The sequence below is a fragment of the Canis lupus genome, chromosome 26 (assembly GCF_003254725.2).
Source record: "Canis lupus dingo isolate Sandy chromosome 26, ASM325472v2, whole genome shotgun sequence".
Taxonomy (NCBI): Eukaryota; Metazoa; Chordata; class Mammalia; order Carnivora; family Canidae; genus Canis; species Canis lupus.
In genome coordinates, this window is record NC_064268.1 from 9,898,724 (window position 1) to 9,926,621 (window position 27,898).

Consider the following 27,898-nt stretch of genomic DNA (forward strand, 5'->3'; position numbering starts at 1 on the left):
ATCTGAAACAGTCTAGACACTCTTCTATTCTAAAGATTATTTATTTGTTTGAGAGAAAAAGAATGTGTGTGTGTGTACACAAACAGGGGGAGTGGTAGAGGGCAAAGGAGAAGCAGGGAGCCTGATGCAGGGCTTGATCCCAGGACCTTGGGATCATGACTTAAGCCAAAGGCAGATGCTTAACCAGCTGAGCCACCCAGGCACCACGACATTTTTCTATTCTAAAGTATAACTTAGATGTTTATTGAGAGCTATTTAAATAAAATATTCCCCCTAAAACCTCCAAGTTAACCCTGAATACTCAAATGCTGAAGTTTTTTCGGCTAATTCTATCTCAAGCTTTACTTATGAATTTCTACTTTTGGACAAAATGGTGTAACAAGAACTTCCTGGCAAACAAACAAAAAAGACAGACAAAATATTTCAAACAATAGTTTCAAGACACTAGACACTAGATAACAAAGTCAGTGATCTCTGAAACATGGGAAACATGAGATAAGCCATAGGACTACCTCAGCTTACTTACTTTTATTTATTTATTTATTTATTTATTTATTTTTTAAGATTTATTGATTTATTTGAGAGAGAAAGAGCATGTATGTGCCTGAGCCAGGGAAGGGAAAGAGGGAGAATAAAAAGGAGAGGGAGAGAATCTCACACAGACTCCATGCTGAGTACAGGGCTGGATGGGGGCTTAATCTTACAACCCTGAGATCTGAGCCAAAATCAAGAGTTGGCCACTTAATCAACTGAGCCATCCAGGCACACCTACCTCAGCTTACTTTCTAAAGAGAGTTTCCATGCTATAGTACAGGAAGAAAAAACTGAGGCAGAGCTTGGTAGACTGTGAGCTGAGGAGATAGAGATGAGAATCCAGGAAGACTAAGGCTGCTAGAGTTCATAGAACAGAGTACTGGAGAGAAAAGAGCTGCTCAGGGCATCCTGGATATTTGCAGAGGGTCTTCTGTAATATTGATTGGTGCATGTGTGTAAGGGAACTATTCAAATCTGAAAGAACCATCTGAAAGTATTAGAAAATGGTATCTAGAGTTCACATAGGGCCAAAAATAGTTACTACTACCAAGATTCAAAAAACTGATAATTCAACAGGGCATAAAGTAGAGTATTCAGGAAGGTGTTGCCTCAGTTGTGAGAAATAATTAGCCTGAGACCAAGCATCACTCCACTAACTAAAAAAATCATAAAAGCAAGATCTGAGAGATTCAAACTATTTCTAAGTAACTTAACTGCTTCCAAGGATAAAATTCAAGAATGATTATAGGTATACAGGAATATCTAGTGTACTCCAAAAATAAAATTCACAGTGTCTGACACCCAGTCAAAGATTAGATGGAAAGAAGGAGGAAAACATGACCCACACAAGAATAATCAATCAATTGAAATCTACCCACAGTTGAAACAGATATTAGAATTAGCAGTAAAAGAAAGTAAAAGTTATTAGACTCTATTCCATGTTTTTAATAAGTGAAAATACAGAAGGTATTTTTAAAGACCTTATTTAAGCTGTTAAGCATAAAAACCAAAGTGGATGAATCAAAAATATATACAGATTAGACACTGCAGAAGAAATTACTAATGAATCTGAAGGCATAACAATAGAAAATATTTAAAATGAAAAACAAAGCAAAAAAGAATCCAAAAATTGAAAAAAGCATCAATGAACTGTGGGAAAGCTTCAAGCAGCATTATATATATAGGTAATAGGATGCCTCAAAGGAGCAAGTGGTGGGGAAAATGGAAACAGAAAACATATTTGAAGAAATAATGGACAAAAGCTTTCCAAATTTGATGAAGACTAGAAATTCATAGTTTCAAAAACTCAATTAATCCCAAGGAAAAGAAACATGAAGAAAATTACACCAAGGCCCATCATTATCAAATTGCTCATTTTAATAGAAAACCTAAAAAGAAACCAGAGGAAAAAAGATGCAGAAAGGAACAAAGATACAGCATCACATTTCTTAAAGGAAACTATGTGAGCAAAAAAGACACTGAAGCAGTATGTTAAAGTACTAAAATTTTCTCAATCTAGAAGTCTATACCCAGAAAATATACTCTAAAAAAAAAAAAAAAGGCAAAATAGACATTTTCAAACATACAAAAGCAGACCCACAACGTAAGAAATGTAAAAGAGTGGGCAACCTGGGTGGCTCAGCGGTTTAGCATGCCTTCAGCCCAGAGCATGATCCTGGAGACCCGGGATCGAGTCCCACGTCAGGGTCCCTGCATGGAGCCTGCTTCTCCCTCTATCTGTGTCTCTGCCTCTCTCTCTCTCTCTCTGTGTGTCTCTCATGAATAAATAAATAAAATCTTAAAAAAAAAAAAAGAAATGTTAAAGAGTATGCTTCAGGCAGAAGCAAATGTTATCACATAAAAATCTGAATCTACATAAAAGAATGAAGAACATTGTAAATAGTAAGTATAAAATATTTTTACTTATTCTTTAAAATCTCTGCAATGATAATTAACTGTTTGAGCAGATATAAAAATATATTATGAGCTTTACAATATCCATATAAAATATACATGACAAGAGCAAAGGGCCAGGAGAGGAGAAATGAAAATATTCCATTGTAAGTTTCTCACCCTGTATGTAAAGAAATATGATATTACTTGAAGTTAAACTATGATAAGTTAAAATGAATTCTATTAACCCTGTAACAGAACCACTAAAGTAACACAACAAAGGGTTTTAATAAGACAATAAAGGAGATAAAAGATAATAATAAAGATAGTACATTAATCCAAAGAAGGCAGAAAAAGAAAGAAAAGGGAACAAAGAATAGAACAGAAAACTAATAGCAAAATGATAGATTCAACAAAACAGTACAATCAAATTAAATGTAAGTGACCTAAAAATACAATGAAAGGGCAGAGATTGTTGGGCTGGATAAAAACAGCAAGACCTAAATATATGCTGCCCACAACAAGTATATTTTATTTTTATTTTTTTTTAACAAGTATATTTTAAATTAAAATATACAACTAATTTAAAATCACAAGGAAGTAAGAAAATATACCATGCTAATGATAATTGAAAGTGAAACAAGAAGAGAATAACAAAAGTGAAATGCTTTATAAATATGAGAAAAAGGTAAATTACAGAGCAAAGAATATTACCAAGGATAAAAGTCATTTCATCATGGCAACTAGTTCATCTAATCAAGACAATACAAAAATATTAAATTTGTATACCCCTTAGAAGAGAATTTCAGAATACATGAAGCAAAAAATAATAAAACTAAAATGAGAAATAGATAAATCCACAATTATCATCAGAAAAATCACTATCTCTCACTAATGAATACAATAAGTACACAGAAAATCAGCAAAAATTTAATAGACTTGAAGGTCACTATCAGTCAACCTAACATAATAAACATCTATAGAACATTCCATCTAATGACAGAAGAATACATCCTAAAATCCATTAAGTAACCTCATAGGATTGTGTTAGCAAAAACAATCTTTAAAAAGAACAAAGTCGGAGGACTCACACTTCCCAGTTTCAAAACTTAGTACAAAGTGACAATAATCAAAACAACGTAGTCCTGGCTTAAAGACAGACACAGAGGGACGCTTGGGTGGTTCAGCGGTTGAGCATCTGCCTTCGGCTCAGGGTGTGATCCTGGGGTCCTGGGATCCAGTCCCACATTGGGCTCCCTGCAAGGAGCCTACTTCTCCCTCTGCCTGTGTCTCTGCCTCTTTCTGTGTGTGCCTTTTGTGAATAAATAAATAAAATCTCTTTAAAAAAAGACAAGACATATAGAATTAATGGATCAGAATGGAGAGCATGGAATAAAATGTCACATGTACATCATATGACTTTAAACAAGGGTGGCAAAATCATTTGTGAGAAAAGGATAGCCTTTTTAACAAATGTTATTTAAAGAACTAAATATCTACATGCACATGGACACTTACTTTATGTATATACAATAATTAATTCAAAATCAAAGACCTAAACCTAAGAGTAAAGCTCCTAGCAGAAGACATAGGGGAAAACTTCATGACATTAGACTTGGCAATTATTTCTTGAGTACAACATCAAAAGCACAGGCAACAAAGAAACAATAAACTGAACCACATCAAAATTAAACATTTCTATGCATCAAAAGGCATAATCTACAGCAAAAAACCAACCTATGAGAGAATGGAAGAGAGTATTTGTAAATCATGTATTTGATGAGTAATTTTCACAATATATAAAGAACTCCTATAAATCAATAAAAATGAAAAAAAATAAAAATGGACAAAAAACTTGAATAAACATTTCTTCAAAGAAGATATACAAATGGTCAATAATCACACAAGATATTCAACATCACTAATATCACTAATCTTTAAAGAAATACAACTCAAAAACCACAATGATATGCCACTTTACTCCCATTAGGATAGTTATTTAAAAAACAATAACAACCAGAAATAACTGTTAATGTGGATATAAAGAAATTAGAAACTTTATGCAGTGGAACTGTAAGATGATGCTGCTGTTATGGAAAAAAGTACAGTAGTTCCTCAGAAAAATTGAACATAGATTTATCATTTGATCTAGCAATTCCACTCCTAGATATATATACTCAAAAGAATTAAGAGCAAGGCAAACTCAAACTGGTATTTGTATACTGATGTTCACAGCAGCATTATACACCATAGCCAAAAGATGGAAGTAATCCAGGAGTCCATCAATGGATGAATGAATAAATAAAATGTGGTTTATGTATGCAGTAGGATATTATGCAGTTTCTCAAAGGAATGGAATTCTAATATATGCTACAACATGGATAGACATCGAAGACATTAAGCTAATGGAAATAGGCTAGATGCAAAAGGATGAATATTGCATGATTCCATTGGTATGAGATAACTGGAGTGGTCAAATTCATACAGACAGAAAGTAGAATAGTGGGGCTTGGTGGGAGACGTGGAATCACTGGATACAGAGTTTCAGTTTGAGATGATGAAAATTTCTGGAGATGGGTGATGGTGATAGTTACTTAACAATGTGAATGTACTTAATAACATTGTACTGTACATTTTAAAATGTCAGGGGATGCCTGGGTAGCTCAGGGGTTGAGTGTCTGCCTTTGGCTTGGGTTGTGATCCCAGGGTCCTGGGATCGAGTCCCACATCAGGCTCCCAACAGGAAGGCCTGCTTCTCCCTCTGCTTAGGTCTCTGACTCTCTCTGTGTCTCTCATGAATAAATAAATAAAATATTTTTAAAATTAAAAATAAATAAAAATGTCAGAATGATAAATTTTTTTACCACAATTTTTAAAAAATTTAATTATTACAATGGTTTTATGTTATGTACTTTACTACAGTTAAAAATAATAAGCTAGAGGTGCCTGGGTGGCTTAATTGGTTAAGCATTCAACTCTTTTTTTTTTTAATATTTCACATATTCTCATTTTATTTTATTTTTGGTTTTCCAAGTACCTTTTTTTAAAATTTATTTTTTATTGGTGTTCAATTTGCCAACATATAGAATAACACCCAGTGCTCATTCTATCAAGTGCCCTCCTCAGTGCCCTCACCCAGTCACCCCCACCCCCCGCCCACCTCCCCTTCCACCACCCCAGTTCGTTTCCCAGATTTAGGAGTTTCTCATGTTCTGTTTCCCTTTCTGAAATTTCCCATTCATTTTTTCTCCCTTCCCCCTTATTCCCTTTCACTATTTTTTATATTCCCCTCTTGATTTCAGCTCAGGTCATATCTCAAGGTCATGAGACTGAGCCCTACGTCAGGCTCCAAGCTGAGTGTGGAGCCTGTTTAAGATTCTCTCTCCCAGGATGCCTGGGTGGCACAGTGGTTGAGCATCTGCTTTTGCTCAGGTCGTGGTCCCAGGGTCCTGGGATTGAGTCCTCTAAAGGGCTCCCTACCGGGAGCCTGCTTCTCCCTCTGCCTATGTCTCTGCCTCACTATGTCTCTCATGAATAAATAAACTCTAAAAAAAAAAAAATTCTCTCTCCCTCTGTTCCTCCCCCTGCATGTTCTTTCTCTCTCAATAAATAAATAAAAATAAACAAGCTAGTATATTGCTATTGGCCCTCTACAGCCCATCCCTCCCATTGATTACAAAGGAAAACTCTGGGGAAAATATAAAATCAACTACTTGAAGACTCTGAAAAGTAAAATCAAACAAAGGAGTCAAATATGGAAAAGTGAACTGCACAAAAGTGAGTTTCCTAAACTTTTCTCTCTTGCTCTCTTACAACTTTCCCTCAAGTGTGCACCCCAATCATGATGCTTCTCAATGAAGGCTCCTAAAACTCCAATAGAAACCTGTCTTTTAGACCACATAAACCAGAGAACATCCCCTTTCAGGCAGGAAAGTATGAGGAGAATCCCAAAAGTGACAGAGCCCCCAAAAAGCAGATGTCCTAATTCTGTATATGTTCCCATATAAGTCTCAATCTAACCACTGCACTGTGCATGCACATGACACCCCTAAACCAGCATAGCTAAGGCTTAAAGAACTAGGCTTAGAGAACTTGAACCTAAAAATGATAAGATGAAATTCACATTCTAAACCTAATCAGGTTGATTGTCTGCTAAACAAAAACATTAGCATTCTCCAGAGAATTACAAAAGAACCCAGAGTCTATGCTACATAGCATTCACAACATCCATGATGAAATCCTAAATTACCTGACACACAAAGAGAAATTTGTCACCCATTATTATGGGAAAATATACTCAACAAACACCAACTTAGAAATGAGCCAGATATTGGAAATATCCAACAAATATTTTTTAAAAGCAACTATTATAATTCATATGCTCCATGAGGTAAAGGAAAATACACTTGAAATGATTTGGGGAGGTGATGGAAATAGAAATGTTTGTTGTTTGTGGTAATGTTGATGGTAGTAATGATTTGATAAGGGTATACTTATATTTAAAAAGATAAAATTGGGATCCTTGGGTGGCTCAGCCAGTTAAACATCTGCCTTTGGCTCAAGTCATGATCCCAGATTCCTGTAATGGAGCTCCACACCGGGTTCTGTGCTCAGTGGGGAGCATGCTTTTTCCCCCTCCCTCTGCGCCTCCTCCCGCTTGTGCTCTCTTGCTCTCTCTTTCCCAAATAAATAAATAAAATCTTTTTAAAAAATAAAAGAGATAAAACTGTATACTTCAAATATTGTCATGTAGGGGCGCCTGGACTCACTTGGTTAAACATCTGCCTTCAGCTTGGGTCATGAATTTGGGGTCCTGGGATTGAGCCCTGCATCAGGCTCCCTGCTCAGGGGGGAGTCTGCTTCTTCCTCTCCCTCTACCCCTTCCTCTTGCTCATGCTCCACCCCCCCCCAAATAAATAAAATCTTTTTTAAAATAAATTTTTTAAAAATTATAAATAAATAATGTCATTTATTGTATGTACAGCTCAAGAAAGTTGTAAAAAAAAAAAAAGTAACACTAATCATACCTGTGCCAAGCACAAGGCAAATATTATTAATGACCATTTTACAGATTAGGAGACTTAAATTCAGAAAAATTAAGTATTTACCTAAGATTACAAAGCTTAACTGGGTCCAGAATTCCATGCAGACTTTTTTACTTCCAAAACTATATTATTTCCTTATCTGAGAAAACAATACAGTGTTACTCAATTTATGAGATATTAAGAGGACTGAATAGAGTATGTTTCCATGATACTAAAACTCCTATGAGATAGCTAACATATATTAGTACATGGATTTCATACCGCCAATTACATGTTATTATTTCTCTACTAAATTGAAAGAAATATTCCCTCTAGTAGCAAATTTCAAAGGAAACACATAGCAGTGAGTACAGCTTGCATTTTCTCTACTTTTTCCACACAGCAAGTCTGAGAAATCCAAGAGAAACATTATGTACAGATGTTACTGTATGGGTTAACCCAATTATAAAATCTATGAAAGATCTATAATCAATACATGATGATCTGTAATATTTCCCAATGCTTAAGCCAATGTTTATTATATTCTTTTAATAAAAATCCCTGCATTAATCTCAAAATATGTTCTTAAAGAATGTTCCATTACATGAGAACACATTCATGATATGCTAAAAAATAAAAACAAATCACAAAAAGTATTAATGTGTTATTTTATTTTATTTTTTTAAAGATTTATTTATTTATTCAGAGAGAGAGAGAGAGAGAGAGAGAGAGGCAGAGACACAGGCAGAGGGAGAAGCAGGCTCCATGCAGGGAGCCCAATGTGGGACTCGATCCTGGGTCTCCAGAATCACACCCCAGGCTGCAGGCGGCGCTAAACCGCTGCACCACCGGGACTGCCCAATGTGTTATTTTATTTGTTTTAAAATGCATATACCTACAGAGAAAAAGATTGGAAAGATACATAAAATATATCTATATTGTATTTAATTTATATATACATATAAAATATTATGTGGATGATTATGGGTGATTTTAATTATCTTTTTCCTTCTCTGAATTTTCCACATTTCCTCTAATAAACAAGTAGTGTTTCTTAATATGGAAAAACAATAAAAGCTATTGTTTCAAAGTATAACAATAAACAAGAGGGTCCTACTTGTTAATCCAAGATGGATTATCTTTGCTTTCTATTTAGATCTGAGGACACCTGTCTTACAAGGTACAATCACAATCTAGTACCACTCACCTGTCCAACTGCTTGCAAGTTATAGCAGATAATATCCTTATTGGCTGCTGAAGTTCCATAAAGAAGTGCCTCAATGAGCCAGCATATCCCCAGGAGAAGGTCAGAGACGCTCAGATAAAAGAGGGGCCTTATCTGTCAAAGCAACATCACTTCATAAATGATGTAGTGAGGAGAATGTAACTATTATTTTTATGTTATACCTCTCTAGGAGAAACTTGGGCATCATTTTTCTGGGGTCTCTATCATTGGTGGATTGTGGGGAACATAAAGGAATATCCCAGGTAGTAAGGGATTTATAATTGCAAATAACCCAACTGTCCTGGAATCAGACTACTCATGGGTAAAGATTAGCACTGGAACTTCTTACTCATAGACACATTCCTTCTTCAAATATAGTAACAAAGGAAAGTATGGACAAATAAGGGGCACCTGGGATAAATGTATTCCTTCAGCTCAGGTCATGATCCCAAGGTCCTGGGATCAAGTCCCTCACTGGGCTCCCTGATCATGCTCTGTCCCTCCCTCTGCTCATGCTTGTGTACTCTCTCTCTGAAATAAATTAATAAAAACATTAAAAAAAAAAGATTTTATTTATTTATTCATGAGAGACATACAGAGAGAGAGAGAGAGAGAGGCAGAGACACAGGCAGAGGGAGAAGCAGGCTCCATGCAGGGAACCAATGTGGGACACCATCCCCGGTATCCAGGATCACACCCCAGGCTGACGGTGGCACTAAACTGCTAAGCCACCGGGGCCACCCAATAAAATCATTTTTTAAAAAAGAATGGACAAGTAAGAAATTTTGAGATGGGAGACATGCCACATATAGAAAATTAAAAATGCCCTCTAGTTGCACAGCCAATATCTTCTAACAGGAAATGAGATCACCAGCTGAGTGTTTAGGGATATGGTTAAGGACTCAAAATAAAAATTTTGTTTAATTTTAACTTGCATTTTTGTGTTTTTTAAACATTTATTTATTTATTCATGAGAGACAGACTGAGAGAGAGAGGGAGAGACATAGGCAGAGAGAGAAGCAGGCTCCTCGCAGGGAGCCCCATGCGGGACTTGATCCTGGATCCGGGGATCACGACCTGAGCCGAAGGCAGGTGCCCAACCACTAAGCCACCCAGGCCGTCCCTTAACTTGTATTTTGTATTGTTCTTTTCATTTTTTTAAAAGATTTTATTTATTTATTCATGAGAGATACAGAGAGAGAAACAGAGACACAGGCAGAGGGAGAAGCAGGCTCCATGCAGGGAGCCCGATGTGGGACTCGATCCCAGGACTCCAGGGTCACGCCCTGAGCCGAAGGCAGGCGCTAAACCACTGAGCCACCCAGGGATCCCCTGTTCTTTTCTTTCTTTATTTTCATTTTTTAATTTATGATAGTCACAGAGAGAGAGAGAGAAAGGCAGAGACATAGGCAGAGGGAGAAGCAGGCTCCATGCACCGGGAGCCCGACGTGGGATTCCATCCCGGGTCTCCAGGATCACGCCCTGGGCCAAAGGCAGGCGCCAAACTGCTGTGCCACCCAGGGTTCCCCGTTCTTTTCTTTATTGAAAAAATTGTAAGATATTTAAAGTGTGCAATGTGATGATTTGATATATGTGTACATTGTGAAAGGATTTCCCCAAGTTAACACAACCATCACCACACACATTTTTTTTTTTTTTTGGTGAGAACCTTTAAGTTCTACTCTCTTAGCAAATTTCAACTATACAACAAGTTTTATCAACTATAGTCATCACATTACACATTTAGATCCTCAGACCTTAATCACCTTCTTTCCTCAATGAAAACTCAGAGTAGGAAAAAATATCAGTAAGAATTGTATATGCTACCTTTCAATTTCTGACTCCATCAGTAAAGTCTGTCTTTCTTTGTCAATTTCTAGTATTCTTCTTTTTAGACCTCCCTACTCCCACTTTTCTAAAAGTAGTATTGGTTCTCCTACAGAGAAAATTATTTAATGTTTATTGAGAGACTTCAAGGAGGACCTACAGTGAAGAAATATACTACACTCATAGATTGTAAGACCTAAGATTACCTAAGTGTTGGTGCTCTCTAAATTGATATACAGATTAAATGCAATCTGAATTTTACCTCAACATATTTTCTTGTGGAAGTTAACAAGCTGGCTCTACCTCTGAAAAGGAAATATAAGATGTCAAGATAAACAAGACATTCTTAAAGAAAAAGGAGAAAGAAGACTTGTACATATATCAAAGCTTAATATAAAGCTAGAGTGCAGATACTGTGGTAGTAGCACAGGGACAGGCAAATAGGCAAATGAAACAGAATACAGAGCTCAAAGAGACCTAAGCATATATACAAACATTTGATACAAAAAACAAACAAACAAACAAACATTTGATACATGATAAAAGTGGCTTTTTAAAAAACATTTTAATTTTTGTTATTATTATTATTTTAGTAATCTCCATACCCAATGTGGAGCTAAAACTCACAATGCTGAGATCAAGAGTTGTAGGCTCTACTGACTGACTCAGCCAGGCACCCTGAGGTGGCTTTTTGGATCAATGCGAAAAGGATAGTCTTTTCAAAATGATGTTGCAACAAATGGGATCTATATGGATTTTTTTTAAAAAGTGGACTTTCTATCTCACACTCAAAAAATAAGTTCCAATTTAAACAAATAACTAAATATGAAAAGCAAAAACCATAAAAAATTTCTTAGATAATAGAGGAGAATGTCTTCAACTTCTGGGCAGGGAAACTTTTCCTAAACAAAACAAAAAGACTCTAATAAAGGAAGTAACTGAAAAATTCAACCAGTGAAAAAGAAAAATGTGTCAAAAGACACCATAAAAGAAAGTGAAAATATATGCCACAAAATGGGAGAAGATTATTTGCAACACATAAAACTGACAAAGGACTGATATCAACACAGTATTAAAAACAAAAACTCTTACAAAACAATAGAAAAAATGGGCAAAATATATGAACAGGTACTTATGAGGAAATCCAAATGGCCATAAACATGGAAATATGCCTAACCTTATTAGTAATCAAGAAAATGAAAAATTAAATCCACAATGAGGAAAAAATTATACAATCATGGCAAAAAATTTTAAAGTCTGACAATATCAAGTATTAATGGAAACATGAAGCAATAAGACCTTTCATGCCCTACTGGCACAACCATTTGAAAAAGTTTGGCATTATCTAGGAGATAGCATCTCCTACAGCAATTCTGTCATTAGGTTAATATACTAGGGAAATGTTTGCATGTATGTATCAGAAGACATGTATAAGATCGTTTATAGTAACACAGATACATGAATTGTGATATGTTCATAATACAGAATGCTAAACATCAGTGAAAATGAAATGAAGCGGAGCTTTACACAACATGAATAACTCTCACAATGACAAAAAACAGCAAATCACAAAACAATATATATTTAAAAATACATACAATAGTAGTCCACTTGCAAAAAGTTCAAAAATGAGCTGAACTAAATTGTTTAAAGATACATACATTACAGGCAAAACTGTACAGAAAAGCAAAGAAATTATGGTCATAGAAGTCTGGATAGTAGTTACCTCTAGAAGTGAAGATAATTGTGACCAGTAAGGAGTACAGTAGGTTTGTAATTTCTATTTCTTGTCTCTAGTGATTATAATCATTCTTTAAACAGTAATACATGTTTTATGCTTTCTAATCCACATCTGATATATATCACAAGAAAAAGTAAATTAAAATTTTTTCTAAGTTATTATCACATACTACTTAATATAAAAATTAATCTCACCTGTACAAAAGGGAATTTTTCTCATACCTCTCTTCCGAATGAGAGGAAAGCTAAGATACTACAATACCCTGCAAATAGGGATGCTTGGGTGGCTCAGTGGTTGACCAACTGCCTTCAGCTCAGGGCGTGATCCTGGGGTCCTGGGATCAAGTCCTGCATCAGGCTCCCTATAGGGCTTGCTTCTCCCTCTGCCTATGACTCTGCCTCTCTCTGTGTGTCTCCCATGAATAAATGAACAAAAAAATCTTTTTAAAAAATCTTGCAGGATGCTTGGGTGACTCAGCAGTTTGGCGCCTGCCTTCGGCCCAGGGCGTGATCCTGGAGACCCGGGATCGAGTCCTGCTTTGGGCTCCCTGCATGGAGCCTGCTTCTCTCTCTCTGCCTCTCTCTGCCTGTGTCTCTGCCTCTCTTTCTGTGTCTCTCATTAATAAATAAATAAATAAATTTTTTAAAAATCTTGCAAATAGGAGTAAATAGTCACATTGCTTTGGCTAACAGAAACAAAAGCACGTGAAATTTTAAACTATATTTAATAAATATCAGATATTATTAACCATATATAATATATAATATGTATGTGTACATATATGTGTGTGTGTATATATATATATATATATAGTCTTTGCTCTGGTAAGCCTATTGAAATTCCAGCTAGATGGCACATTCACATATTCTACTGGCCCATGACCTCCCACAAGTTTATAACTGTTAATTGGGTAAAAAATTAAAACTAAACATAAAATAAACTCTGAAGGAGAAAGGCAGCCAAGAGGCTTTTGTAAGCAAGAATGTAATTTTATTTATTTATTTATTTAATAATAATTAAAAATAAATAAATAAAAAATCAAGAGGCTTTTGTAAGCAAGAATTTTATTTATTTATTTATTTATTTATTTATTTATTTATTTATTTATTTATTTTATTTATGGTCATTGATTCAATAAATAGCCTTATATAGAGAGAGTTGTTTGCCACTAAGACATACCTAAAGTCTTTAGCAGGAAAATGGAGGATAAAAAGAGGTTTATATATTTTCATTCATTGGAAACCCCTGGGTTCTAGTAACAGGCAATAAAGTCAATAAGTAAACAGAAATTAACTGAGTATCTGTTGTTTAAATAAAGAAAAACTTCACCCTACCTATGTTTACAAGATACTAAGTTGAAGGTAATACAAAGAAAGGTACAGGATAGCCCATGGTATAAGGAAAGTACAAGCAAGCACACTATGTGGTAATTGGGAAGACACAGAAAAGCAAAATACGTCATCCTAAATATGAAAGTAAACATTCTTTTTAAAAAAAAAAAACATGTCTGATGTGTACCTATTTTAAATCAAAAGCAGGGTAATGGGTAGAGAAGAGAGGACATGTATTGTGTGAAAGACTTTTCCTGGGAAGGTTCTGGGCCCAAGTCTGTCCTGGTAAGGATCTTAAACAGTTCATATGAATAGTCTAAAACCCTGCTTCCCAATATTTCTATTCAAGTAAAATCAGGCTACAAAGAATATAGGAAGTGATCTTTATGGGGAAATTAAGTCACACAAGTGTAGTAAAGTATATCTGCCTTGAGTGCTATTTAACACTGGCTGATCCAGGCCATTTGCTTCTCTCTTTAATTTGCCTTACTGACTCACTGTTTCAGCAGCTAGTCCCCTCAAAGATTCCCTATGGATCTCTCTAGTTTACTATATTTATTTTTAATTTAATAGACTATTTTTGTCTTTTCCATGTGTTTTTGCTGTTAAAAATATTCTTTGCTGGAGAAAAAAGGAAAACTGGGGATGATGGCTGATATTCTTAACCTGGAAAAATTGGAATTTTTCCTACACCAGAATGTGTGGGAAACAGTGAACTAGCGGTTACTAAGGTCCTTTAGGCTCTGGTTATATGAAAGGTATGGGAAATGAAGCCAGAGAAACTAAAGATCACATCCTAGGCCAAATTAGATCCCACATCTTTCTAAAGCTCTAACCCACTGTCATGCCAGAGGTCACCTTAGAGCAATGGTTCTCAGCCAAGAGCAATTTTGCCTCCACCAGGAGACATTTGGCAATATTTGAAGATACTTTGATTTTTACAACTTGAGAGGTGGGGAGAGGCGGTTTGCTTCTAGCATCTAGTGGGTAAAGTCTGCTAAACAACCTAATGTGCAGGGCAGCCTCCTACAACAAATAATCATCCAGCCCAACAGATTAATAATGCAGAGACTGAGAACTTCAGCTTAGCTCTCTCTACTATATAATTCATACTTTATTAACTTAATCACATATGAATTCAAATTTCAGCAAAGGAGACAAACATTAGGGAAATCTGAATCACAGAAAGATATATGGTCTAAGATTACTTTGGTAGGCAATGACAATACAGTAAAAGACTTCTACTTTCTGGTTTTACTTACATAGTAACAGTCTATGACTGAAATTCAAAATCCTATCTTAAGTATCATATTTCAGTGGCTTAAAAAGTATATATGGGGAGAGGCTTTGGAGCAAGACAATCCTATACTCAAATCCTAGCTCTAACAACTTACTTGCTATATTTAAGACCTTTGAAAAGTCCCTCAACCTTACTAAGATTCCATTTCTTCACTATAGTATCAGATTAATAAGATCTACCTCACATAATTGTTTTAAGTATTAAATGAAAAATGTATTTAAAACACTGAGCAATCTGCCTAGAATATAATAAATACTAAATACCATACTTAATTTGAGAGGGGATTGTAGTTAAGAGTTGGACTTTTGAAAATCTGTTCTGCAACTTAACTGTGAAACTTGAACACATATTTTATGACTTTGAGCCTCAATTTCCTCATCTATGAAATGAAGCTAATATCATCCTCTTCATGGGAGAGTGATGAGAACCAAAAAGGTTCAAAAAGGACCCAGTATACTCAGAACTCAAGAGTGTATTCAACATATGGAGCTATTTTGATTACTAAAGTGGGCCCAATAAAACCCAATCACATTTTCCACAAACAAAAGCTCTCCCAAATGTCCTGAACTATATTTTGTCTAATTTTCTGCCATTTGGCCTGATTAGAGAAATAGTTGTTACAATTCACTTCAATTCTTTTCATAGATGGAAATACAACTCTCTTCCTAGTCCTCTCTCAATCAGGAAGGTTTTTTGTTTGTTAACACCTTAAATATATATAATTTTTGTTTGTCAACTATACCTCAATGAAACAAAGACTTTTTTACTTGATCTTTTTGGTATGAATAACTTTACATAGACTGTATTTTTGCTCTGTTTTCACTACTAAATTTTAATTGCCTAGAAGACCTGAACAGCAAACCTAGTATCTTTTAGAGAACAAAGTCTCTGAACTATTTCCTATCCCCACTAGCAATGTTACCAAGATATTAATATCAGAAAACTCACCTCTCGGCAGGACTGTACTGTGCTTAGAGTGAATACGGGTTTCAAACAACTGCTTCCTTAACTTTAGTAATCAATGCATAGCAAAAAAAATGTACTTTTAGTAGGCAATCTCTCAGTATTCAAAGATACAGTTAAAATAATTATCCAGAAGAAAAGGGAAAGCTATGGACTCTGTCTAAAATATCCCACTGTATCATAATGACAAATTTACAATTAATTTATAGAATTATCCCATTATTTGTAGATGACACTTCTCATATTTATTTCAAAGGCTAAGTCACTGAAAGTTCAGAACACAAAAAGAGATTGCTCACCTCTGGTGATTTCTGTGTATTCTGGAATACAGCATAGGCAATAAGTGAACTTGAACCTATAACACTGACAGTGATAAAAAATTATCATTAAATGAGGACTACTGGGGCTCCTCCTTTTGCTAAAAATTTTTACAGCTTTACTGATATATAATAGATGTAAAATAAACTACATTTTTCTAAAATATGGAATGCTTCATGAATTTGTATGTCATTCTTGCATAGGGGCCATGTTAATCTTCTCTGTATCATTCCAATTTTTAGTATATATGCTGTCAAAGTGACCACTTTGTTACTGATTTTGCAAATCAATACTGTTGACCAAGTCTTTTCATGTTCAGATGTTATCCCTCAATCTGTTTTTTTGTTATTGTTGATGTTACATTTTATTAATCAGAAAATATCAACGTGGTGAAGAACAGTATTTCTCCCTACAGAGTAAAAACAAATACCCAGGGGAAAAATGCAGAAAACTTCAGAATTCTAGTTTTACTTATACTAGTATAAGTGTACTTATACCTGGGTATTTGTTTAAACAGTCATAGTACATGAGATTAAACAAACTTACCTCAGAGTAGCCATAACAAATTGTATCCACTGTACTGCAGAAAAAACCTAAATAAAACAAGAAAGTGAATATAAAATTAAAACTTGTACATTTAATTTTCAACCTTACTCCAATTTCACTGTTTAAGAACTATCTGTATAGAACACAAACTCTTTAGTGCCTAATCAAAATACCCTATAAATCAGAGAAGGAGCAGAAAGCCCTTGGAAAGACAAAGTGGCTCCTTGTTTCCTCTTCTATTGCTTCATCTCTGGGAAACAGTAAGATAAAAAGAATAGACAGGTGGACATAAAATGACTAAATGAAAAGAGAGCCAGATGAGAAGATTTAAAAAGGAAAGAATAAAATGGGGAAGAGGTATGAAAAGTTAAATTTTGAGAGAGAAAAGACAGATGTGTGAAAAGAATGGGGAATAGGAAAGGCAAACAAATACTAAACAGAGTTAACTGACAGCTAGAGAAAAAATAGTAAGCAATAAAGAAATAGGAAGAAGTAGTAAAGAGATACTGTGAGTGGAAAAATACAGAACAAAGAGGAAGAAAGGGGGAGCAAAAACAAAGAAAGGGACAATTTATAATCTCACCAAGTCCCAATTGTCCTCCAGAATGCTAACCTCCAGCAGGAAGGCCATAGGGACTTTAGCCTCAGCTATGCTTAAGCTACTGCTCCTTCCCAGGTTCTGAATCCTGAAGCACTGAACAGGTGGCTCCACCCCCAGCCCATCTGGGCTCCTCCCTACCCAGTCTTGCCCTGTGTCTTCAGGACAAGGAAAGAAGGCGGTGACTAGTGGAAGAGAAGCCAAGCAGAAAGAACAAAAATAGAAAGAGCAGGTGACAAGGAAACAAAGTTCTAAAAAGAATTAGGAATTTTAAGAAGAGGGAAGAGAAAGGGATAATAAAAAAGAGAGAATAGTGAAAAGATAAATAGAGCTGCAAGAAAGAAATGGAACAGAAAGAAATAAGGAAGAAGGGAGGTCTGTTTAAAACTTGCCCCATTTAGGGACAAAGCCTGTGATGAAAAAGAGAGACTGCATATTGAAGCAATCAATAAATATTTAGTAATACTAAGAAAAGCTGTGAAGAGAAGGGGTTGTTAGTATCTCATATTTAATAGTAACATCTGAAATATTCTGTACCAAAACTTCCCACAGAAATATATTAAATTACATGATTCACTCACTATACTTATATTTATATATCAACTCTCTGTAAAGCATTGTGCTACAGAAGATACAAAAACAAATAAGAGACAGACTCAGAATTCCAGGAGCTTATAATATGGTAGGAAGAATGGCCTGAATACCAAAATCTCAAATTATCTGCACACAGAACAATATATACTGCCTGCAATTTAAACAATATTTGGAAGAACTAGTGAATTTTAGACAAAGACTATGGTAAGGAGAAAGCAAAAAGAACATTTAATTTATGTAACCATTTATCTTTCATCTAACTATACTTTCATGCACTTACAAATATTGATAACATAAACTGGATCATTTGCATGGGTTCAGTAATTTAAATGTGATTCATTTATTCATATGAAGTTAACATATGATTAACTTATTCATCATAGTGTGGAGTAGAAGAAGGGACATCATTAAATAGAGGTAGGTTCTGGCAGGGAACTGTTAAGTTGGAGGTAGGCTCTAACCACTTTGTTTAAATCATTAGATAAACAAGTTTAAAAAGTAGATTTCTGGATCATAAATCCCTACCATAAGGTCTCAAGGAGTGTTCTGAGGCCTCTAATCAAATATATCTATCTAATAAGGGTGAGGGAACTAATGACAGTCTCACCAAGTGATAAGAATGCTTTTGGACAAAGGACTCTTGTCTCAGTCAAGAACAAATCTCAAATTGTTCAACAGCTATTCCAAATCAGTCTGTGGCTCTTGACGTAAGAACTTTTCCCTTTTGGCATCTCTTCTAAAATGTCTTGTCACTGACCAAATTCCCATTTGGGGATTTACTTTTCTATTTTTCTCTCTATATTAGTACCCTACTTTTTGCATATTTAGCACCATTCCCCCTTTAGGTGTCTTTTTAAAAAGATTTTATTTATTTATTCATGAGCGACACAGAGAGAGGGGCACAGACATAGGGAGACGGAGAGGCAGGCTCCCTGTGGGTAGCTCGATGAGGAACTTGATCCCAGGACCCTGGGATCACAACTTGAGGCAAAGGTAGATGCTCAACCACTGAGCCAGGTGCCCCTGAAATGTCTTTTAAAACATAATCTTCCAATCTTCCTTTTCTGCAAGGGCTAACCTAAGCCAAAATGAAGTGAGTGATACTTATTTTTAGTTTTCTTTCCTTTTTTTACTTAGCTCCTTGGTAAGCTCAAATACATCACAGCTCACTTAATATAATGGGCTACTATATTTTATGTATCGATTAAATTAACATATTCATTAAACTTATGCTATCAGCAAATTACTACTGTGGATACAAAGTCAAGAAAGACACCTACTTAACAAAATATTTTTATTTAAGCAAAAATTATACTTTAACTCAAAAAAGACTTCTATAAATAGCATATACCAATTATCAAATGCTTTCTATATGTAAGGCTATGTGCTAAGCATTTTAATTGTCAATACAAGCTTTGAGGTAAGAAGTAATATTTTCATTAAAAAAATTTTCATAAGCTCCACACCCAAAGGGCTTGAAGAGTTTCATGCTCTACCAACTGAACTAACCAGGAACCCCATTAATGTTCCCATTTTTCAAATGAAGAAACTGAGGCTTAAAGAAGTCTCTTCCCAATGGTTACAGAGTTATCGAGTGGTAATACCAACATTCAAATCCAGTCATTCTGACCTCATAGTTCTCCTCTTAACACACACAATATTCTAATGGAGAAAGAATTAGTTAATAGGAAGAAGGGGAAAGATATTTTTAAAAATTAATGTGACATCAAAGGAGCTCTTCTATTAGGCAATTGCTTCCTAGATATGATAACAAATACATAAGCAACAAAAGAAAAAAACAGATAAATTGGTTTTCTTCAAAATTAAAAACTTTTCTGCTTCAACAGATACCATCAAAAAAAAAAAATGAAGACAAGCCATAGAATGGGAAAAAAATTATAAACCACACATCTGATAAAGGACTTACATAAGAGAATATATAAAGAACTCCTACAGGGGGTAGGTGGCTCAGTCATTTAAGCCTATGACTCTTGATTTTAGCTCAGGTCATGATCTCAGGATCTTTGGATCAAACCTCACTACAGACTCTGTGTTCAGCATGGAGTCTACTTGAGATTCTCTCTCCCTCTCCTTCTGCCCCCCCCCAAGCACACACTCTAAATAAGTAAATAAGTAAATAAAATCTTTTTTAAAAATCCTACAATTCAATAAAAATACAATCCAATTTAAAAATGGGCAAAGGTTTTAAATAGAAATTTCTCCCAAATAAACAGATAACTAATAATCACATGAAAAGATTATTAACATCATATGCCAGCAGGAAAATATTAATTAAATCACAGTGAAATGCCATTTCATATCTACCAGGACAGCTATAATAAAAAAAGACAATAACAAGTGTTGATGAAAATGTGGAGAATAGAAACCCTTATATACTGCTGGTGAGAATGGAAAATACTGTAGCCCCTTCGGCAGTTCTTCAAAATGTTAAACACATACTATATGACTCAGCTGCTAGGTATAAACTGAGTTCTACTTCTGGGTATATACCCAAGAGAAATTAAACATATTCACATAAAAACTTGAACACAAATGTTCATAAACAGTGTTATTCCTAAAAGACAAATGATAGAAACACAAATGTCCATAAAGTGGTGAATGGATAAATAAAACATAGTATATCCACATAATGAAATATTATTCAGCAATTAAAAGGAAAGTCCTGATGTATTCTACGACATGAAAACATGCTAAAGAGGCCAATCACAAAAGACCACAAATTATATGATTCTATTCATATAAATGTCCAAAATAAGCAAGTTTATAGAGCCATGAGGTAAATTTGTGGTTGCTTAGGGCTAGGAAGGTAATTTGGGAGAGAATGGAGAATGACTGCTGATGGGCACAAGATTTCTTTTAGGGTGACAAAAATATTCTAAAATTAGACAGTGGTGATGGTTGCACACTTTATGAATATACTAAAACTCACTGGATTGTACACTTTAAAAGGATGAAATGTAAATAGGCAAATTTTACAGGGACACAGTAAATGTTCCATTGTTGAAATTCATGGTGTAATGAATGGTTAATGAATAACATGTTTCTGTCGTTTCTACTGAAAAGAATAATATTTAGAATAAAGTGTAAAACAAACATTGTAAGAGGGAACTGAAGATAGACTAAGAGAGCACCTGACTGCTCTAAATAAATCCACCACTCCTAGTCTGAACAAATTACATTTCGGGACTTTGATAAAACTTGCAGGTCAACCCAGTAAACCACTGCATGAAATCTGAGAGTTTGTGTAAAAATGGGAAAATTGTTAGAAATTGTAGAAAACTGGTGACAACTACATTTTTAATTTGTAAAAGGAGATAAGATGGTGGAATCTGCTAACTGCAGGTCAAAGATCTCAGTACTGATCCCAAACAAGATTCTGAAATAACCTATTCAAAAGCTGTGCTTTTAAACAATTTTTAAAAAGTAATCACTAAGTCGGAATGGATTTATTAAAAAAAAAATCATGCCAGACTACCCCATTCTCTCTTTGGATAGATTTACCATAGTATATATGGTATTTTGGCAAAGCATTTGGTGAGAAATTTCATGATATAAAAATAAGGTGAGGCATCTGGGTGGCTCAGTTAGCCAAGTGTCCAACTCTTGGTTTCAGCTTGAGTTGTGATCTAAGGCTCATTTGATCAAGCCTGCATTGGGCTCCATGCTCATCAGAAAGTCTGCTTAGGATTCTCTCTTTCCCTCTCCCTCTGCTCCTCCCTCTCTCAAATAAATAAATTTTAAAAACTATAAGGAAAGGGTACCTGGGTGGCTCAATCAGTTAAGCATCTGGCTTCGGCTCAGGTCATGATCTTAGGGTCCTGGATCAAGTCCACAGCAGGCTCCCTGCTCAGCAGGAAGTCTGTTTCTCCCTTTCCTTCTCCCCCACTCATGTGCTCTCTCTCTCCCAAATAAATAAATGAAATATTTAAAGAGATAAGGAAATATAGACCAAATGGAAGCACAATTAGGCATTTATTGCACAAATAAGCCTAAGGGAGTGCTAACTAACTGATCAATATCAACTTAGAAATGACTTCAGGTGGAGGGAATCAGCATCCTGACTTGGCACAGTTCTGTAAAACACTTCCATTAATTACTTGAAAGAAATATAGTAAGCATATTTATCAAATGTGTGTGTTATTACTGTTGCATAACAAATTTCCACAAATTTAGTGGCTTAAAACACACATTTATTATCTCACAGCTTCTGTGGGTCACGAGTACAAGAATAGCTTAGTTGGGTCCTCTGCTTCAGGGTCTCTCACAAGACTATAATCAAGATATCAACCAGGTCTAGATCTCATCTGAAGGCTCAAATGGGGAAGGGTCTGCATTCAAGTTCACAAAGTAATTGGTCTAATTCAGTTCTTTGAGGGTTGATGGTCTTAGGGACTATGTTCCAAACCAATTGTTGGCCAAACGCTTCACTCAGTTCTTTGTCATGTGGATTTCTCTAATATGTCTTCCAAGAAAGATGGAAGTCAGAATCTTATGTAATGAAATCACTGACGTGACATCTCATCACCTCTCCTGCATTCTACTGACCACAGATTTGCAAACAGCCAAGGAGAAAGGACCACAGAGTGTAAATACCAAAAGGCAGGCATTATTGGAGACTATCTTAGAGTCTGTCACTATGTGTTCATCCAATGTATCAACTACTTTTCCAATTCAGATCATTTATAATCATTCTCTCTCTCTGGAATGTTCTTCCTCCAGATAATCATATGACTAGCTCCTTCTCATCCTTTAATTACCAGCTTAAATGTCATTACCTCAGAGATGTAACATTTATCAAATTCCAAAGTATCATGTTTGTTTGTGCAGTTTGATTCCCCCTAGTAGACAGTAACATCCTTGGGGACAGGCAACTTATCTGTCTCATTCACCCCAATCTCCAATACCTAAACAGTCCCTAGAATAGGCACTCAGTATTTACTGAATGAATGTACTCAAGTTTTGAGAGACAGACAACAGATTTAAGATGTTATAAAATATAAATGCTTTAAAATAATGAGTTTTCTTTAATAAGATACAAATTAATAGAAATAAATGTAAGTATATTGTCCTTGCATATAAAACAGCAATTGGACAAATATTAGGATGAAAACATAGTAGCATTTTACTTTAAGAATCTAGAGCAGTTCTATCCAATAAAAATATAAGTCATAGATGTAATGTAAAAGTTTCCAGTGAGGACATCAAAAAAGCAAAAACAGATGAAATTTTAATAATATATTTTACATAACCAAAATATCCTAATTCTGTCATTTCAACATGCAATCAACATAAAAAATCATTGAGGGACACCTGGGTGGCTCAGTGGTTGAGCACCTGTCTGCCTTTGGCTCAGGGTGTGATCCTGGGATCGAGTCCCGCATAGGGCTCCTCACAAAGAGTCTGCTTCTCCCTCTGCCTGTCTCCGCCTCTCTCTCTCTCTCTCTCTGTCTCTCACAAATAAATAAAATCTTTAAAAAATAAATAAAAATCATTGATATATTTAACATTTGTAATTTTGTACTTTGAAATTCAGTGTGTATCTTACTCTTATGACAACATTTCGACATGGGCAAGATGGCAGAAGAGTAGGGGTCCTTAACTCACCTGGCCCCACAAACTTACCTAGATAATTTTCCAAACATCCTGAACACCTATGAATTCAACCTGTTTAAAGAGAGAACAGTTGGAACGCTACAGAGAAAAAAGTTTTCACTTCTAACAAGCTCTTCATTTTTAAGTTTTTTCCTTTTTGACTTTCATATTTCTAAAATTACATGTCTTAGATATATTTTACACTCCTGGATTCCCTTGAATGTATTCAACTTAATTTTGGTAGATACACGAGATATGGGTATTTGTTTTTTCTGCCTCATTTTGTTTTACAATGGCGGAAGTTAGTAATCTCTAAAACATGACCAACATACACCCAGAACCAAGTGGAACACCATGTAGGTTCATTCTGTGAGATTATATTCTCTCTTCCATCCTATTGTGCTCCCATCTTTTATCTTGTTTATGTTTTTGTGGTCAATGTTGGGGATTTACATAAGCATTGTTGGTTTATATAAATGTGGGGTTGAACATCTTCTAACATACAGAACAAAATACACTCAGAACCAAGAGGATCACTCTCTAGGACCCCTCAGGAAGACTACATTCTCTCCACTACCACCTCTTCATCACCATCATCCCATCTACCATTTTTTCCTTTATCCTCTTTTCTTTACTATTTATTTATTTATTTATTTATTTATTTATTTATTTATTTATTGCTTTTCTTTTTTCTTCTTTGTTTTTGGTTTTTGGCTTGTTATTTTTACTACTTTGTTTCAAAATTTGTTTTTCACTTGAGTGGTCCTTTTGTTTTATTTTGTTCTGTTCTTCTTTTTCTTTTATTTTCTGGTCTCTGACCTCTTCAGAAATATCAAGGGTGTATTTTACTTAGAGCGTCGTTGATATTTTTTACTCAGCCCACTCATACAGCCACTCTGCATTGGACAAAATGACTAGAAGGAAGAATTCACAAAAGAAAGATCCAGAAACAATACTCTCTGCCACAGAGTTACGGAATTTGGATTTCTTTTTTTTTTTAATTTTTTATTTATTTATGATAGTCACAGAGAGAGAGGGGCAGAGACACAGGCAGAGGGAGAAGCAGGCTCCATGCACCGGGAGCCCAATGTGGGATTCGATCCCGGGTCTCTAGGATCGCGCCCTGGGCCAAAGACAGGCGCCAAACCGCTGCGCCACCCAGTGATCCCAGAATTTGGATTTCAATATGAGGTCAGAAAGTCAATTCAGAAGTACAATTTATAAACTACTGGTGGCTCTGGAAAAAGCATAAAGGACCCTAGAGATTTCATTATTGCAGAATTGAGATCTAATCAGGCCAAAATTAAAAACAGATTAAGTGAGATGCAATCCAAACTGGATGCTCTAACTGCTAGGGTTAATGAGGTGGAAGAGAGGGTGAGTGACATAGAAGACAAGTTGATGGTGAGAAGGAAGCTGAGGAAAAAAGAGAAAAACAATGAAAGAGCCCACAAGGAAAGGCTTGGGAAGGTAAATGATAGCTTGAGAAGGAAGAATATACATCTAATTGGGATTCCAGAAGAGGCTGAGAGAGAGAAAGGACCACAAACTATATTTGAACAAGTCACAGAAGAGAACTTCCCAAATCTGGGGAAGGAAACAGGCATTCAGATCCAAGAGATAGAGAGGACCCCCCAAAAAAAATCAATAAAAAACATTCAACACTTTGACATTTAATAGTGACACTGGCAAATTTCTAAGATAAAGAGAAAATTCTTAAACTAGCATGAGACAGGAGATTCTTAACTTCTATGCAGAGAAATATCAGATTAACATCAGACCTCTCCACAGAGACCTGGAAGGCCAGAAAGGGCTGGCAGGATATATATAGGGTACCAAATGAGAAGGACATGCAGCCAAGAATACTTTATCCAACAAAGCTGTCATTCAGTAGAAGGAGAGATAGGCAGAATAGAGGAAGCTTCTAGGACAGGCAGAAACTGAAAGAATATGTGACCACCAAACCGGCTCTGCAAGAAATATTAAGGGGGACCCTGTAAAAGAAAGAGGGAACCCAAAGAAATAATCCACAAAAACAAGGACTGAATAGGTATTACAACGACACTAAATTCATATCTTTCAATAGTTACTCTGAACGTGAATGGGCTAAATGATCCCATAAAAATATACAGGGTTTCAGACTGGATAAAAAAGGAAGACCCATCTATATGCTGACTACAAAAGACTCATTTTAGACCTAAGGACACCTCTAGCCTGAAAATGAAGGGGTGGAGAACTATTTACCATCCAAATGGTCCTCAAAAGAAAGCTAGGGTAGCAATTCTCATATCAGATAAAGTTTATATCAAAGACTGCAGTAAGAGATAAAGAGGGACACAATATCATACTTAAAGGGTCTACCCAACAAGAAGATCTAACAATCATGAATATTTATGTCCTTAATGTGGGAGCTGCCCAGTATATCAATCAATTAATAACCAAAGTAAAGAGATACTTATAATAATACACTAATAGTAGGAGACTTCAACATGGCACTTTCTACAAATGACAGATTTCTAAGCAGAACATCACCAAAGAAACAAGGGCCTTAAATGGTACCCTGGACTAAATAGATTTCACAGATATATACAGAACTTTCTGTCCAAATGCAACTGAATACACATCCTTCTCAAGCACACATGGAACTTTCTTCAGAATAGAACACCTATTGGGTCACAAATCAGGTCTCAACCAATACCAAAAGATTGGGATTGTCCCCTGCATATTTTCAGACCACAATGCTTTGAAACTAGAACTCAATCACATGAAATTTGGAAGAAACTCAAACACGTGGAGGTTAAAAGCATCCTACTAAAAGATGAATGGGTCAACCAGGAAATAGAGAAGAATTAACAAGATTCATTAAAATCAAGACATACCATTCAAAATCTTTGGGATACAGTAAAAGTTGTCCTAAAAGGGAAATATATCGCAAAACAAGCCTCCCTCAAGAAACTGGAAAAAACTCACATACAGAAGCTAACCTCACACCTAAAGGAACTGGAGAAAGAACAGCAAGTAAAGCCTACACCAAGCAGAAGAAGAGAGATAATAAAGATTCAAGCAGAACTCAATGAAATAGAGACCAGAAGAACTGTAGAACAGATCAACAAAACCAGGATTTCATTCTTTGAAAGAATTAATAGGATAGATAAACCCCTAGCCAGCCTTATTAAAAAGAAAAAAGATCCAAATTAATAAAGTCACAAATGAAGGAGGAGAGATCACAACCAATGGCAAGGAAATACAAACAAACGATTTTAAAAACATATTATCAGAGGCTATATGCCAACAAATTAGGCAATCTAGAATAAATGGATGCATTTCTGGGAAACCACAAACTACCAGAAGGAACAGGCAGAAATAGAAAACTTGAACAGGCCAATAACCAGCAAGGAAATTGAAACTCATCAAAAACCTCCCAAGACACATAAGTCCAGGGCCAGATGGCTTCCCAGGGGAATTTGTTTAAAGAATTAATACCTATTCTACTAAAGCCTTTCCAAAAGATAGAAAGGGACAGAATACTTCCAAACTCGTTTTATGAGGCCAGCATTACCTTGATTCTAAAACCAGACAAAGGCCCCACCAAAAAGGAGAATTATAGACCAATACTCCTGATGAACATGGATACAAAAATTCTCACCAAATACTAGCCAATAGGATCCAACAATACATTAAGAAGATTATTCACCATGACCAAGTGGGATTTATCCCCAGGAAGCAAGAGTGGTTCAACATTCCTAAAACAATCAACGTAATAGATCACATCAACAAGAGAAAAAACAAAAACCATATGATCCTCTCAATAGATACAGAGAAAGCAGTTGACAAAATATGGCATCCATTTCTGATTAAAATTCTTCAAAGTGTAAGGATAAAGGGAACATTCCTCAATATCTTAAAAGCCATTTATGAAAAGCCCACAGCAAATATCATTCACAATGGGGGAAAACTGAAAGCCTTTCCCCTAAGATCAGGAATACGACAGGAATGTCCACTCTCACCACTGTTATTCAATATAGTACTAGAAGTCCTAGCCTCAGCAATCAGACAACAAAAAGAAATAAAAGGCATTCAAATTAGCAAAGGACAAGTCAATCTCTCCCTCTTCGCAGATGACAGGATACCGTATATAGAAAGCCCAAAAGACTCCACCCCAAGATTGCTAGAACTCATACAACAATTCAGCAATGTGGCAGGATACAAAATCAATGCACAGGAATCAGTTGCATTTCTATACACTTACAATGAGACTGAAGAAAGAGAAATTAAAGAATCAATCCCATTTACAATTGCACCCAAAAGCATAAGATACCTAGGAATAAACCTAACCAAAGAGGTAAAGGATCTATTCCCAAAAAATTACAGAACAGTTCTGAAAGAAATTG

General features: G+C 35.5%; 1 protein-coding gene and 1 non-coding gene across 14 annotated transcripts in view; both read right to left on the reverse strand.

Moving 5' to 3' along the window:
- Nucleotides 1-27,898, reverse strand: part of TMEM116 (transmembrane protein 116) — a 138,400-nt gene that overhangs the window by 96,079 nt on the left and 14,423 nt on the right. For 3 of the 13 annotated variants that reach the window (XR_003146595.3, XM_049101821.1, XM_025474001.3), the window contains exons 1-4: nucleotides 17,286-17,430; nucleotides 16,703-16,749; nucleotides 16,138-16,201; nucleotides 8,659-8,790 (exon numbers count right to left, since the gene is read on the reverse strand). Coding sequence is in view for 12 of the 13 variants with exons in the window: in XM_049101821.1 (XP_048957778.1) it covers nucleotides 8,659-8,790; nucleotides 16,138-16,201; nucleotides 16,703-16,749; nucleotides 17,286-17,333 (291 nt within the window). In the remaining variant the exon portion in view is untranslated. Of the gene's footprint in view, nucleotides 1-8,658; nucleotides 8,791-16,137; nucleotides 16,202-16,702; nucleotides 16,750-17,285; nucleotides 17,432-23,537; nucleotides 23,580-27,898 lie in introns of those variants that run through there. The other 10 variants (XM_049101822.1, XM_025473992.3, XM_049101823.1 and 7 more) reach the window with 7 other exon arrangements.
- Nucleotides 16,315-16,422, reverse strand: LOC112677049 (U6 spliceosomal RNA). Its single transcript, XR_003146818.1, has one exon. It is a non-coding gene; the product is annotated as a U6 spliceosomal RNA (small nuclear RNA).